We start from the raw sequence: 16,730 nt of genomic DNA, 5'->3' as shown, positions 1-16,730 counted from the left end.
TATATTCAAAATCAAAGATGAGAGAGAGACAACATTCTACTTTATAATGCCAGCACTTCATTGATAATGTTAGTGGTAGGAGCCCCCACAAGTGAGTTGCCTTGGGGCCCCACAAATCCAGCTTTAACCATTATACACTTTGGGGATCCTACTGCACACCAGTATCTGAATTCTATGTTTTACTTTAACTCATCTAATTCCATCCAAAACAACATTTTCAATTCTGGGTAGAGTCGGCCTTTAGATATAGAAGAATGTAACACTATCTACATTTCTTGCAGATCTCTTGACTATGAAAGAATATCAGAGTCTGCTGCAGATGCTGTGCCCGGACTTTCCCATGGACCTGACACAGAAAGCAGCAAGGTAGGTCCGCACAGCGGCACAGAGCGATATGCTGTAACCTGGCTCGTCTTCCCTCCAGAAACCCCCCAGGTCTCTTCGCAGACCTCTGGCTGAAAATACTGATGTGGCTGTAATCTAAGATCTGACATTACCAGACTCAGACACAACAACTGCTGATCGCTCATCATTGCACAGTCAAGTGACATTTTATATAGTTCAAGAAAAAGTTAATAGCATGACATTTTCTCAACGCGCTGCCAAAATAACACATACAGTATCACTAAAAAGATAATATTGTTATACACTCAGGGGGAGTAGTGACTGTGACGTTAGGTCAGCACTCTCAGCTGGTGGGGTAAACGCATCACAGGTACACCCACAGAAAGATAGGGAATTGTTTTATTTTGTGCTCTCACACAGCCCCTTCTAGTTACTTCCACTTTTAGAATTCACATTTTGAGGAGCGTGTGGGGAAGGGAGGAGGGCAATATAATTTTTTACACTTTGTACAGAACTTCAAAGAGAACTGCGGAGAGAGCTTTGGAAGAAGACATGAAAGAGGCGCCGGGAGACGTGATGTGTGTGAGGGAATGTAATGCTTTGGCAGTCATGTTTGTGAGCGTGATACAAGGAACCGAAAAGCTGTGCCCTTAACGATCTCTCTTCTCCAGGGCATTCCAGCTTGGGAAAACCCTACATTTAAAACGTTGTCGCAGCCAGAAACATCTCTGGCTTCACTAATACATAATTCACCTCGGCTACCTGTCCCCGTGCAAAGGATCACTAAACCTCAACATCGACATTGCCATATATGAGCCTTGAGGGCAGAATTCATTGTTCTGTGCTGAAGAAATGACACAGCGCCTGGATGTGATCACTCACTTCTAAGGAAATAACTGCCATTGTAAAAAATTTAACACTTTATAAAACACGCAATAACACATTTACAACAACACACTTTAAAATATTCTATGCATAGAAGACCTCATTTAGGTTTAGTCATTGTTGCAGCACATACTGCAAAGTACCGATGCTTGGTACTTTGCGAATGCTCAGGTCCCATTCTGCGCATGTACGAAAAGGTCCTGCAACGTAGCGCGCAGTCCAGCGTCAGGCTGTCAGTAATTGACAGTCTGCTGCTGTCTGGGGAGCAATGGCCTCCATTTGTTCAAATGGTTGCGTGTTGCCTCTGGTCAGGGGGCGGGAAGAGGTCAGGGACCTCTGTCGTAGGACAGAGATTTCCTGGCCTCATGGATGCCGCAAACTGCCCAATGGTGTTGCAGTGATCTGATGCTGTGTCCTGGATGTAGGTCGGATCACTACTGCAACAGGAGACTTCTACTTGTAAGAGGAGTCTCCCGCTGCCACACAGCGCTATCACTGCATGGCCACTCCAGCCACATCTGAATCAGTCCCAGAGTGTATAATACTAGAAACGATCTAATAAGCATTGCCAATAAGCAGGTTCAAGCCAATACACCACAGTGTATCTGAGAAAGAACCTGAAGTCTCGGTAAATTGGCAGAATGCTAAATAAACATCTTGTGCTCATGCGCCGCACTATGGGGGTCATTCCGAGTTGATCGCTCGCTAGCTGTTTTTAGCAGCCATGCAAACGCTATGCCGCCCACTGGGAGTGTATTTTAGCTTAGCAGAAGTGCGAACGTTTTTATCGCAGAGCGCCTGCAAAAAAAATTTGTGTAGTTTCAGAGTAGCTCAAAACCTACTCTGCGCTTGCGATCACTTCAGACTATTCAGTTCCGGATTTGACGTCACACACCCGCCCAGCGTTCGCCCAGCCACACCTGCGTTTTCCCTGGCACGCCTGCGTTTTTCCGAACACTCCCTGAAAACGGTCAGTTGCCACCCAGAACACCCACTTCATGTCAATCACTCTGCGGCTACCAGTGCGATTGAAAAGCATCGCTAGACCCTGTGTAAAACTACATCGTTCGTTGTGCCCGTAAGTTGTGCGTGCGTATTGCGCCGCATGTGCAGAACTGCCATTTTTTAGCCTGATAGCTGCGCTGCGAATAAATTCAGCTAGTGATCGGAATGACCACCTATGGGCAGGATTCAGAGATGGACACAGTAGGGTAAATTTACTAAGATGGGAGTTCTATTTACGATTCCAGGTATTATCTTCTAGAAGGTGCTAGATAAATGAGAAGTAGAATCTGATTGGTTGCTATGGGCCACATCCCATCTTAAATAGAACTCCCATGTTAATAAATTCACCCCACTGTCTGTATGATTTTCATACATTGTTACATTTTTACAATCATGGTTTTTCATTGGCAGCAATGATCACATCCTAGTGTTGTGTTATTTCTTCATTTTCTTTGATGTGTTTGGCTGACCACGCAGCTGCTGTGAGTTGATCGGAGGTACATTTCTCCTGAGCGCCATAAGGTAATTGTGCAGGACTAACCTGACGCTCCCCCCTCTGTTACAGACAGCAGAAATGAAAGGTCAGAAATCAGAGAATGCAGCCATTTTAGCTACTATAACATCCAATGTGTCTTCCCCTGGTTATGAATCCACCAGTCTCCGCAGCCTGGTGTGCCTGCGGTGCAGCAATTGTGGACAGTATAAGGGTCTTCACCAGAAGCAGCTACAACAGGGTTATGTCCAGTATACATCATATACACTTACACCCATACTATTAGCTATTTGTTTTGCTTTTAATATTCGCGTTTGCTATTAGGCTTCCATAGGTCCTCAATAATGCAGCCAATGACACTCAGTGCACCCCATTAATATCATGGCCTTATATGCCACTATTTGTGATGTAGCGTGGGTATTACATACCTTCCTGGGTGTGGTACATACATATGTGTCCTCATGCACCTGACCTCGATACACAGTGCGTGTGACACACGTGTGCGATTGAGCTGCCCAGTCAACATTTTGAATGAAGACGTACTGACTGTATACTGTCTCTCTTTTTCCCTTTGTTGCACAGTATCGTATATAACATATGCAATGCTGTAAGGCAGCGGAGCAAGCGTCTCACCAATAACACATTTATGTAAGATGCAGGGAATTCTGTGTTACTCCCACCCTCAGGTGGCAGTTCAAAATGCACAGATGAGGAGTGAAATGGGACTTACAGCACCGTATATGTGGGTATCCGGTCTATAGATCTACACTAAAAAGGTCTACAGTCAGTAAGTTGACATGCATTAGGCTGACAGGGTCAAAAGGTCAACAAGACAATGGTCGATGCAAGTTTTGTTTTGGGTGTTTTCAACTTTCTTTTTCATCCACTAGGGGTCACTGGAGTACTCTAGGGATATGGACGGTTCCACAGGAACTAGGCACTGAATAAATTAAAATTAAAATACTTCCCCCCTCCATATCCCAGAGTACCTCAGTGTTTTTTCGGTGCTCACCGAGCAACTAGGCCTGTGGAGTTTCTCCACAATTATTGGATTTATTTTTGATTTTTCAATGTTCCACATCCCTTCCCCCCTTCCAGAAAGGCGAGGGTCCGGGATAGTGGAAGCAGCTGAAGCAGCTGTGGGTGTCGGTCCTCTCTGAAAGAGCTCCCTCACTACCACATGCAGGACTAAAACCTGCTGTAAAGGCTGGACGGAACTTACAGACAAGCCCCGTCATAGCCCTCACCACAGTGTCCAGGTATGTTGAACGGGGCGGCAGCGTGAGCTGTGTGGGATACTGTGTGTGTGTGTGTGTGGCCACCAGCCGCTGCCTTCAGCCGCCCGCCGCCGCTTCCAGCGCCACTGTTTATGCTGTGTCCCCCACCGCTCTGAGCCGCGCCGGCCACGTTGATTTATGCATAGGCCGCTCCACGGCTCTATGCAGCGCACTCCCCGGCCCTCGATGCCGCTTCCGGCTCCCTCTCCACCATAGCCCGGCTCCGTGTATAGAGAACGGTACACGGAGCACGGGGGGGGGGGGGGGGGGGGGGCACACAAATAAGAGTTTTTGTAAAAGGCAGGCTCCATAGCCTAGTGAGCAACTTTGCTGCCACAGTGATGTTCCCTGCACACAGAAATGTCAGGGTCACTGGATAAAATCTCATGTTCAACTCTTGTTGATAAAAGAAAGTATGTTTACTAGAATACAGCAGCGCTGCATATGTATTACAATAGGCTATTAAGTCTTTGTTAAACAGGATACATGTTATATGTGCAGGTTTGAATGCAACATAGTATGTTTATTAAATCTGCTTACATAATTATAAGTCTGCACTTTGTGTTATACTGTGAGCATGAGGACATATTTAACCATGCTTCCTGTTGTTTTTCCTGTTGTATTTCCAGAATTTCCTGTATTACATCTCTCCTCCATTGAAGGCGCAGGGGTGTTAAGGGGAATTTGGGATCAGGCATTTTGCTGGCGTGCACTGCACTTGGCCAGATATATATTTATAGAGACACCTTAGTCCTATTTACTGAGTCGCGCAAGTTGTATTTTGTATTGTCTGTCTGCATAATGAGTAAGACACCAGCAAAGACTAAAAAGCAGTTTCCCTACCATGTCTGTAACAGTGTATTACATGGATCTACACTCACTTCTCTTACTATTATTTTTATCATAACTGTTTATAATGATATTAACCCAAAGACTGCAAATCTGAATCATGACTGTGGTCAGCCAAATACTGGCTTTGTTCACTGTTGTAAAGTAAGATGTGTTATACAATTGGTCAGCACATGGTGATTATAAAACAGTATCTGTGGAGCACTGCAAGCATTGTGAGTGTTAGGATCTCCTGCTCTGTGCTGCCACGTCGCCATGGCAACCGGGAGGCAAGTGTTAGCGAAGTAACCTGAGCGCAGCTGATACTCCGGTCCGGGTTTTTACTGTGTAGTGGTTACAGGCTCTGTGCTCGGCAGGGAATCCGGCACTGGTTTTGTGCTCACAGTCTGTGAGGTCTGAGTGGGGCGTGGACAGCACCTGCTATATAAACCATCCTCTCAGGCTAGGCAAATGCTGCTGAATCTTTGTTTGTTAGTCAGTTCCAGAGAGTTAGCTAGTACTGTGTGACTTTGTATTTACTTGTTGCTTACTGCGAATAGGCCTTGGGATTCGGTACTTCATTCTGCCAATTCGGACCTAGCAGTAAGACTGGAGTCAGTTGTTTGACCTGCTGGGGTTCTTTTGCTATTCTGTGAACCCAGCAGGTTTGCGGCTGTACTCTCAGACCTGCTTGCTTAATCCTCCCTCACTGTGCAGGGCGTCCAGGTGTCAGTTTAGTGGCAGTAAGCTGAACCTGTGCCCTGCAAGTGGGGGTTAGGATTGTGGATACTCTCCTTGTGTCTATATTTCTATCTCTGACCAAGGAGTTTATTCCCACACCCGTTGGTAACCCTTTGGGGTTTTTTCTGTTGCTCTTAGCATCATAATTTCAGGTGCTCCACATGTGAAATCACTACACATCGCTTCATTGTCCGCTCTATTCCATCTGAGCATTCCTGACACTAGGGAGACACCCAATTCCTGAGCCTTTGGGCTTCTCCGTTCACTTTGTGTTTATTAGTTATTCCATCACCTCCTGTGTATGTTATGTTATACTGTCTGTGAGTTCGTTTGCTTCGCTTCCCTCTCTGTTCATACACCGGTATACTCCTGTTAGCACTGGTGTGCGTAACATATTCAGCAGCCCTACTCCTGTTGAAATTTTGTGGGAATATGGAGCATACCCCTCAAAATACTTTGCAACAGGTGGTCGATCAGGTGCAGGTCCTGACTCGACAATTTAATGAGATGTCCATTAAAATGAACACCCCGCAGGCCGCTAGCGGAGCTCCTGCAGCAGCAGCGGCAAGTTCAGGGGTTAAGGAGCCGAAAGTAAATCTCCCGGATCGTTTTTCTGGAGATCGCTCGCAGTTCTTTTGTTTCAAGGAGAGCTGTAAGCTATATTTCAGGCTTAGGCCCCAGTCTTCTGGGTCGGAGATTCAGCGGGTGGGCATGGTGATTTCCTTGCTACAAGGAGACCCACAGGTCTGGGCATATGGGTTACAGCCTGACTGTCCGTCGCTTAAAAGTGTTGATGCTTTTTTTACGGCACTGGGCATTTTGTATGATGACCCTGACAAGATGGCTTCAGCCGAGGCTCAGATTACGGTTCTTAAGCAAGGGCGACGGCCAGCTGAGGTTTATAGTACGGAGTTTCGGAGGTTGGCTCATGATACCCAGTGGAATGACCCAGCCCTGAGAAACCAGTACCGAAGGGGCCTTTCTGACCAGATAAAGGACCAACTGGTACAATATCCCTCGCCTGATAGCTTAGATCAGCTCATGCAGTTATCCATCCGGGTGGATAGACGGCTGAGAGAGCGTAGGCTTGAAAGGGAGACCGCAGTTTCCTTTTTTCCCAAGGGAACCTCAGACTCTGAGGAATATTCCGAGGAGCCTATGCAGATTGGGGCTACCCGCCTCTCCTCGCGTGAGAAGACGCGGAGGAGACAGCAGGGTTTGTGTTTGTACTGTGGGAATAAAGGTCATGTTGTAGTATCATGCCCAGAAAAAACGGAAAACTTCAGGGCCTGAGGGTGATGGGAAATATCCTGTCAGGCCAGAAGTCAGAATTTCCCAAAAAGACTTTTCTCATTCCGGTGACTTTGGAGATCCTCGGTCAAACTGTCAAGACTGAGGCCTTTGTTGACAGTGGGGCCGATGGGGTTTTCATGGACCGTCAATTCGCCCTGGAACACTCTGTTCCCTCAGTACCTTTGGCATCAGAGATTGAGATCTGTGGGTTAAACGGGGAACCATTGTCCCAGGGTAAAATTACCTCCTGCACCAGCCAAATTCCTTTGTTTATTGGAGCCACACACTCTGAAAAATTGTCTTTTTATGTGACTGTCTGTTCTTTTGCCCCATTGGTTTTGGGGTTACCCTGGTTAAGGGCCCATAACCCTCAATTTGACTGGGTCTCTGGGGAGATTCTTAGTTGGGGTAGTGATTGTTTCAGGAGTTGCTTGAGCCTTCCAGTCAGGCTCTCGCAGCTAAGTTTGCCAGGATTGCCAGGATGTTATGCAGATTTTGCGGATGTGTTCTCCAAAAAAGTTGCGGAGGTACTACCTCCCCATCGCCCCTATGACTGTGCCATTGATTTGTTGCCGGATGCTAAGCTTCCCAAGAGCAGGTTGTACTCCCTGTCACGTCCTGAGACTCAGGCTATGGCAGAGTACATTCAGGAGAACTTGGCTAAGGGATTTATCAGACCCTCACAGTCCCCAGTTGGGTCGGGGTTCTTTTTTGTGGGTAAAAAGGACGGTTCATTGCGACCCTGCATCGACTTCAGGGAATTGAACCGTATCACGATTAAAAACTCGTACCCACTGCCTCTCATTTCGGTTTTGTTTGACCAGCTTCGTACTGCCACCATTTTTTCTAAGATTGACCTACGCGGTGCTTACAATCTAATCCGAATAAGAGAGGGGGATGAATGGAAGACTGCCTTTAATACCCACTCAGGGCATTATGAATATTTGGTGATGCCTTTTGGGCTCTCTAATGCCCCGGCAGTCTTCCAGGAATTCATGAACGATGTGCTCAGGGAATATTTGGATAGATTCTTAGTTGTTTATCTAGATGACATCCTAATCTTCTCTCATTCCCTGGAGGAACATCGGAAGCATGTACGCTTAGTCCTCCAGAAACTCAGAGACCACCAGCTTGGGGCGAAGCTGGAGAAGTGCGAGTTTGAAGTCCAGCAAATCGCATTTCTAGGGTATATTATCTCCTCAGAAGGTTTCCAAATGGAGGGTTCTAAGGTACAGGCAGTCCTGGATTGGGTGCAGCCCACTAGTTTGAAGGCGCTTCAGCGTTTTCTGGGCTTTGCAAATTTTTATAGACGGTTTATCGCTGGATTTTCGTCTATAGTGGCCCCCTTGGTGGCACTCACTAAGAAAGGGGCGGATGTTGCTCACTGGTCTTGTGAGGCCAAAGCGGCCTTTGCCCGTCTCAAAAGGGCATTTGTCTCGGCCAAGGTGCTGCGACACCCAGATCCAGAGCGTCCTTTTGTGGTAGAAGTGGATGCCTCTGAGATATAGGTATTGGGGCAGTGCTCTCTCAGATGGGGGTGTCTGATAATCACCTTCATCCCTGTGCTTACTTTTCCCGTACATTTTCGTCTGCCGAGATGAATTATGATGTGGGTAACCGGGAATTGTTGGCTATAAAGGATGCACTCGGGGAGTGGAGACACTGGCTTGAGGGGGCTAAGTTTGTGGTCTCAATTCTCACCGACCATAAGAATCTGGCATATTTAGAGTCAGCGAAGCGGCTCAATGCCAGGCAGGCACGATGGGCTTTGTTTTTTGCTCGCTTTAATTTTTTGATAACATATCGCCCTGGGTCAAAAAGCATCAAGGCTGATGCGCTCTCGCGGAGTTTTGCTCCAGTTCAAGAGACCACCGAGGTGCCATTGCCCATTGTGTCCCCATCATGTATTAAAGTGGGCATTACCCAGGACCTCTTGTCATTAGTCCTTAGAGCACAGGAGCAGGCTCCTCCAGACCTTCCGGTAGGTCTCTTGTTTGTGCCTCCTAGGTTAAGACAGCGAGTGTTCCTGGAATTCCATGCCAAGAGGTCGGCAGGGCATCCGGGTATTGCCAGAACTCGGGAGTTGCTGTCTAGGGCGGTGTGGTGGCCCTCGGTGGCTAGGGATGTGGATCAGTGGGTTCGGGCATGTGACGTTTGTGCCCGAAATAAAACTCCTAGAGGGGTTCCTGTTGGCCCATTACATCCACTCTCTATTCCGTCTAAGCCATGGACCCACATTTCCATGAATTTTGTGGTGGACTTGCCCAAATCCTCGGGGATGACAGCCATTTGGGTTGTCGTTGACAGGTTTTCGAAGATGGCGCATTTCGTTCCACTGGTTGGGTTGCCATCGGCCAGACGCCTGTCTGAGTAATTTATGCAGCATGTTGTGCGCCTCCACGGGTTGCCACTTGATGTGGTCTCTGACCGTGGATCCCAGTTTGTGGCCAAATTCTGGAGGGCATTTTGTTCTGATCTCCAGATTTCTGTGAGCTTGTCGTCAGGCTACCATCCACAGTCTAATGGGCAGACTGAGAGGGTGAACCAGTCCTTGGAGCAGTTCCTCAGGTGTTATATCTCCAAGTGTCATACTGACTGGGTTGCTCATCTGTCCATGGCGGAGTTTGCCTATAACAACGCGGCTCACTCTGCTACAGGGATCTCTCCCTTCCTTTGTGTGTATGGGCATCATCCTAAGGCCAATTCTTTTGACCCCCTGGATTCCACGCCTGGTGGTTCCTCTGTTGTTTCGGTCCTTAGGGGTATTTGGAGGAAAGTGAAGACAGCCCTTGTTTCTGTGTCATTAGTGACCAAAAGGGTTTTTGATAAGCGGAGAAGACCCTGCAGCTTCAAATTAGGAGACTTCGTCTGGTTGTCCACCAAGAATTTGAAGTTGAGACAGCCATCTCATAAGTTAGGTCCCCGGTTCATCGGCCCTTATAAGATCACCAGGGTTATCAATCCGGTGGCATTTCAGTTAGATCTGCCCCGTTCATTGGGTATCAATAAAACATTTCATTGTTCCCTTTTAAAACTGGCGGTTAGTAATCCTTCTTCCAGTGGAAGACCTTCTCCTCTTCTGATACGGGGTCAGAGGGAGTTTGTGGTTAAAAGGGTTCTTGACTCCAAGATGGTTCGGGGTCGGCTGTCATTTTTGGTGCACTGGAAGGGGTATGGCCCGGAGGAGCGGTCGTGGGTGCGCAGTTGTGATCTTCATGCCCCCAGACTGATACACTCTTTCTTCTCGCAGTTCCCCGATAAACCCGGTGGTAGGGGTTCTTTGACCCCTCGTCAGAGGGGGGGTACTGTTAGGATCTCCTGCTCTGTGCTGCCACGTCGCCATGGCAACCGGGAGGCAAGTGTTAGCGAAGTAACCTGAGCGCAGCTGATACTCCGGTCCGGGTTTTTACTGTGTAGTTGTTACAGGCTCTGTGCACGGCAGGGAATCCGGCACTGGTTTTGTGCTCACAGTCTGTGAGGTCTGAGTGGGGCGTGGACAGCACCTGCTACATAAACCATCCTCTCAGGCTAGGCAAATGCTGCTGAATCTTTGTTTGTTAGTCAGTTCCAGAGAGTTAGCTAGTACTGTGTGACTTTGTATTTACTTGTTGCTTACTGCGAATAGGCCTTGGGATTCGGTACTTCATTCTGCCAATCCGGACCTAGCAGTAAGACTGGAGTCAGTTGTTTGACCTGCTGGGGTTCTTTTGCTATTCTGTGAACCCAGCAGGTTTGCGGCTGTACTCTCAGACCTGCTTGCTTAATCCTCCCTCACTGTGCAGGGCGTCCGGGTGTCAGTTTAGTGGCAGTAAGCTGAACCTGTGCCCTGGAAGTGGGGGTTAGGATTGTGGATACTCTCCTTGTGTCTATATTTCTATCTCTGACCAAGGAGTTTATTCCCACACCCGTTGGTAACCCTTTGCTAAGAGCAACATAATTTCAGGTGCTCCACATGTGAAATAACTACACATCGCTTCATTGTCCGCTCTATTCCATCTGAGCATTCCTGACACTAGGGAGACACCCAATTCCTGAGCCTTTGGGCTTCTCCGTTCACTTTGTGTTTATTAGTTATTCCATCACCTCCTGTGTATGTTATGTTATACTGTCTGTGAGTTCGTTTGCTTCGCTTCCCTCTCTGTTCATACACCGGTATACTCCTGTTAGCACTGGTGTGCGTAACAGTAAGTTCAGGCTCACCTGCAGCAGCTTTGCTTAATTCACTTAGCCACACCACAATTGGATACGCCCGATCTCGTCTGATCTTAGAAGCTAAGCAACGTTGGGCCTGGTTAGCCACCTGGGAATACAAGGTGCTGTAGGTATTTTTAAATCTACAGCCACGCCACACTGGATACGAGACCCATTAACTAAGCTGCGGTTAAACGGCAGACTTCTCAGGTTTTTAAGCCTGTGAGTGATCACATTGAGTTTCAGACTTCTTTGAATTATTATACCTCTGAATCAGGATATATCTGGATATATGTATATGGGTATATAATATATGTGTGTATGTATGCATATATGAAATATATATATATATTTATAAGGTCTGAGTATGTGTGAATATACATTGTTGTGTATATATATATATATATATATATAATATGCTGACATAAAAAAATAATAATCTATTTTGCAATAAGCAAGACTACAGTGGCGCAGTTGGTCGGCACACAGTGCTTATTAAACAGTATCTGTTGAGCACTGCAAACCTTGTGGGTTCAGGCCTCACCTCCCCAGATCCCCAGTGGCCTAATGGATAGGACACTGCCCTCCTAAACCAGGGATTGTGGGTTCAGGTACCATCTGGATTGCAAGGCACTACAGCAACCATTTCATCACCAGAGTTGATGTTTAAACAGCAGCTTTGCTTATTATTTTTACAGGTGGCTCTGTAGCCAAGTGGTTAGGCTTCCCACCCACAGTGAACATTGTGATTGCAGGGACACTGGTTCAGATCCTGGTTTAACAGGTGTAATATATATAAAAAAAAAAAAAAAAAACATGGTAGGACACCATTTTTAACGTTACTTCCTGGGTCTTTGCTGGAGGTTGCTGCCCTACAACACTCAGCCTCTGGGGGAGCGAGGGGTTGTTAGGAATTTAATTTATTAATTGTTTTTGACAGCATGTCTCTACAGAAAGATTCACTATTGCTGGAAACCACATGCACGATAATGCAGGCTTATACACAGATTACTTCCGTGGTGTACTTACTGGTCGGGGTACATGATCACTAAGTCTAATGCATAATCAAACAAGCAGCTTCGCTGCAGAGTCTGTCGCACAGTGTGTCGGACAAATTCGACTGCACAGACAGACCCTTACCGGTCCTCTTTGGGGGGAATTCGGGCGCATGTACTGCCTGAGAGGGAAAAATTTACTGTTTCAGCTAGATTGTTGCGGTGGATTCGCCGCCAGCCCTCATAGCACCAGGCCAGTACGTCAGGTTCTCAGCGAAGGCTGAACAATTTCCAATGAGAGACAATTGCAATTATTGGGCGTTTAACTACCTATCGGAGTGTACCCTACACAGCAGTAGGGCTGTTGCTTCGCCCTGCTTTGGTAAGGATTTGAGGTAACAAGGCTGTAGTGGCAGGGCGCTCCAGTTCAGGTTGGCCCTAAATAAAGACCGTTTGGTATGTCTCTCTGGGGCACACTTTAAAGTGTGCCCCAGAGAGACATACCAAACAGTCTTTCTTTTGCTTCTTTGCAAAACAACCCCCAAATAGTTTCTTCTGAAATAATGTCCGTGAGCACCGCCAACCCTGTTCTGCCTCAAAAGCTTTTTTAGGCGAAGTCGGCAGCTATATGTTGGTCAAAATTCTTACTTTATATGGTATTATAATTGTGTATTAATTAATGTACAATCTGGTCCAGTGCAGACTCCAAAAAAACCCTCACCCAATATAACCTAAATAAAGACCACCTTACACTTCTTGCTGCCTACAGCTTCTGTGAAGTTGGCAGTTGGTTCTTGCGTTTCAGCTTCGCTAGTGGCGCACAACGTCCACTTTGGCTATGTTCCAAACGAGAATAGATCGCGGACCAAGTGGGGGGGGGGAAATCTGATTTCCTACCATTGTCTACGCGAATTCCTGAATGATTCCGTCTCAACGATTTCAATTCCTAGGTATGATACTCGATACGGTAAATCAAAGAATTTACCTACCCGATCAGAAGTACAGGTCATTCGTCATCTGGTACAATTAGTGCTCAAGCCTCGCACAGTCTCGGTTCATTTGTACATTCGCCTATTAGAGACAACTAGGTGATTCATCGCGCCCTACGGGCGCTCTTCACACCGTCGGAAGGAGCTGCGCCCCTGTAACCCGAGTATCGTGCAAATGTATTCTTGGCTCAAACCCATGGCAAAGATCCGCTTTGTACCCGTGCGATGCAGTGTGTTAGGGAGAAGCTACGGACACGCCGGATGGTAGGGATAGTCTACGGAAAGGGAGAGCGGTAAGGAGTAGGGAGAGGCAGGGCAATAGAGATGTTATACCTAAACTGTGCGTGTTAGTGAGAAGATAGATAAATGCATTTGGATAAGGAGGAAACTTAGGGGGTCATTCCAACTTGATTGCACGCTGCTGGTTTTCGCAGCTGCGTTTGGAGTAACGTTGGAGGTGCTGGGGGATGTCCAGGTGCAGGACTGTTGCGTATGTGGCAGGGGTGCCGGAGGCGCTGGGGGTGGGGAAGGGGTAGGTGTACAGTGGGTGGTGCGGCGGGCCGGTGAGGGGCTGAGGCTATGTGGGTGGGGGAGGGGCAGGGGAGGGGGTACGGTGGATGGTGGAGGGGTTCCAGAGGCGTTGCAGGTGGGGAAGGGGCGGGTGTGCCGCGGGTGGTGTTGGGGGTCAGGTGGTGTGGCGGGCCGGTGAGGGGCTGGGGTTACGTGGGTGGGGGAGAGGCAGGAGTGGGGGTGTGGTGGATGGTGGAGGGGTTCCAGAGGTGTTGCAGGTGGGGAAGGGGCGGGTGTGCTGCGGGTGGTGTTGGGGGTCCAGTGGTGTGGCGGGCCGGTGAGGGGCTGGGGTTACGTGGGTGGGGGAGGGGCGGGGGTGCGGTTGATGGTGGAGGGGTTCCAGAGGCGCTGCGGGTGGTGTAGGGGCAGGTGTGGGTGTGCTGTGGGTGGGATGGAGGTAGGTATAGTATATGTGTTATACATAGGCAGAATAGAGTAGTGCATATACAGTTTAAGATAGTGGCGTGGTGGGTTACCCAGAATGTGATGGGTTATGCGGCTCTGCAGCCACTCCAGCCTCTGGATCTATGCGCTGGGTGTCCCCCTTGTCCTCAGGCTCTATCCGCCTGCTACTGCTGCTGGCCCCGCTCCGGTGTCCGCACATAGTGGTCGGGTATGTATTTGCTGCTGTAAGTCAGGATGATACCGCTCTGGAGCACACAGGGGCCGAGGAGCGGTTTGGTGTGCGTGCTCCCCAGCTCCCTCCAGCATCCCCAGCTCCCTCCATATAGCGGGGACGGGGGATGAGTCCGGGTAGCGGGAGGGGCGCAGTATGAGGGGACGGCGTGGCATCCCAGTGTCCGGCAGCGGCTCATGCGTGAGAGGGGACCCGGCAGGAGTGAAGCATAGCGTTGCTAGCAGCTAGCCGCAGCGGCCAATGACAGCGCGGGCTTCCGCCATCTGTCCAATGGCTGGCGTCGGAGGGTGGGACCTGGACGGAGCCTTAACCTGGTGCAGCTGCTGATGTCTCCGCACAAGCCAGCGGTCTGTACTGGTCTCAGTAATTACATCCTGTGGTACTTTTATCAACAGTAACTCTATCTATATAGCCTATTCGCCTATGTATTCTCCTATCCTCCTATATCTCCCCTATATATTAGGGCAGATCTGTGACTTGACTCCGCCCAGCGATGTAACTCCGCCCAGCGTTAGCAAATGAGTCACAAAGTCACAGATCTGGGCTAATATATAGGAGATGGTGGCGGTTTTCGAAGCGCTTCAGTTCGGAAGACTTCACTCACGTCCTTTTTAACTGGATGTGCTCGCAATGGTTGGCTGTGGCCTAACGAGTACAGTGTCTGCCTGCAATGCATGCCAAAATCAATGGTCGGGCTCGCTTCTGCAGATTCACTGCAGGGTGAGGTGGTCTCCAAGGGCCAGGGTGTCTCTACTCTGGTGGCTCAAAGTACAGAATCTAACCGCAGGGAAACGGTTCGGCGCCTGGAATTGGATAATTCTCACGGCGGACGCGAGTCTCAGAGGTTGGGGAGCTGTAGTTCATTTACAATGCGCTACGACAAGCAGTGCACATGCTGCAGGCTCAGGCTGTTCAGGTGCAGTCAGACAATGCGACGGTGGTCGCATACATCAACAAACAAGGAGGAACGAAAAGCCGCATGGCAATGCGGGAAGTAGCTCGAGTCCTCATTGGGCCGAGGTGATTTTGTCGGCAGTATTCATTCCGGGAGTGGACAACTGGGAGGCGGATTATCTCAGCTGCCGGGATTTTTATCCAGGATGTGCATTAAATCCAGAAGTGTTTCACATGCTGGTCTAGAAGTAGGGTTACCCGCAAGTGGACCTGATGGCATCTCGCCACAATTAACAAACGCCCCAGTACGTGTCCAGAATGAGAGATCCAAAGGCAGTGGCGGTGGATGCTCTCACAATCACGTGGCCATACAGTCTCGTGTATCTGCTTCCACCGTTTTCCGCTGCTCCCTCTGTTGCTAAAACGGATCAAAAGAGAGTCCGTCACAGTCATACTAGTGGCGCCTCATTGGCCTCGGAGAGCTTGGTTTTCGGATCTCCGCGGTCTACTCGCGGACGTTCCTTGGCCGCTCCCACTGCGTCCGGACCTGTTACAACAGGGTCCGTTCTTTTTCTCCGATTTAGTGGCTGTTGAGACAGCCCTCTTAAAAAGAGAGGGCATTCCAGAATAAGTTATACCAACCATGTTACGAGCTAGGAAGCCGGTTACGGCAGCTCATTATTACAGAATTTGGCGTGCCTATATAGGTTGGTGTGAAGTTCGGAAGTTTCCGTCATCATCTTTCAAGTTATCCCGTCTTTTGTTATGTCTACAGATGGGGTTAGATGGAGGTCGGCGTTTATCCACACTAAAGGTGCAGATATCTGCGTTGTCAATTTATTTTCAAAGAAGATTGGCTCTATTGCCGTCGGTACACACCTTTATGCAGGGTGTCCTCAAAGTACAGCCTCCATTTCACTCCACTTACTGCGCCATGGGACTTGAATCTGGTTTTAGATTTCTTATAGTCTTTTTGTTTCGAACCCTTACAACAAGTGGATATTAAGTTTCTCACTTGGGAAACAATTTCTCTCCTAGCCTTAGCTTCGGCAGGGCGGGTTTCAGTTTTGGGTGCCTTGTCATGCAAGCCACCGTATTTAGTGTTTCATAATGACAGAGCGGAACTTTAGAGGAATCCCGCTTTCCTGCCAAAAGTAGGGTCCTCTTTTCACATCAATCATCCAATAGTAGTTCCTGTGTTAACAGGAGATTCTGGAATTTTGGTTGTGGTACGCGCATTACGCGTTTAAGTATTCCGAACGTCTACAGTTCCTAAGACGGATACGTTGTTATTCCCTATAGTGCGGCCAAGATGGGTTGGCCACCTTCTAAGCAGACCTTATCCAGATGGATAAAACTGACCATACGTCAGGCTTACCTTCATGTTAGGTTACAGCCGCCTACATCAGTAACAGCTCATTCCATACGTTCTCCGGGAATGTCATGGGCAGCTGGTCGTGGAGTTCTATGACACAGCTTTGCAGTGCGGCTACATGGTCTTCAGTTTATTGTTTATTGTTGTCCGTTTGTTATATGTAATTCTCCATTAACCTCTATAGCTCCTGTTCGGCTCAGTAAAAAAACACT

The 16,730-nt window shown here is 48.3% G+C and overlaps 1 protein-coding gene across 1 annotated transcript in view; it reads left to right on the top strand.

The window, feature by feature from the left end:
• CSTPP1 (centriolar satellite-associated tubulin polyglutamylase complex regulator 1) overlaps window positions 1–16,730 on the top strand; it is a 354,572-nt gene that overhangs the window by 266,330 nt on the left and 71,512 nt on the right. The window contains exon 4 of the mRNA XM_063944654.1: window positions 282–366. Within this exon, the coding sequence (XP_063800724.1) occupies window positions 282–366 (85 nt within the window). The remainder of the gene's footprint in view (window positions 1–281; window positions 367–16,730) is intronic.

Source organism: Pseudophryne corroboree, chromosome 11, assembly GCF_028390025.1.
Source record: "Pseudophryne corroboree isolate aPseCor3 chromosome 11, aPseCor3.hap2, whole genome shotgun sequence".
NCBI classification, from domain to species: domain Eukaryota; kingdom Metazoa; phylum Chordata; class Amphibia; order Anura; family Myobatrachidae; genus Pseudophryne; species Pseudophryne corroboree.
The sequence above is the reverse complement of the archived record's forward strand: the minus strand, read 5'-3'. Positions and strand labels throughout refer to the sequence as shown.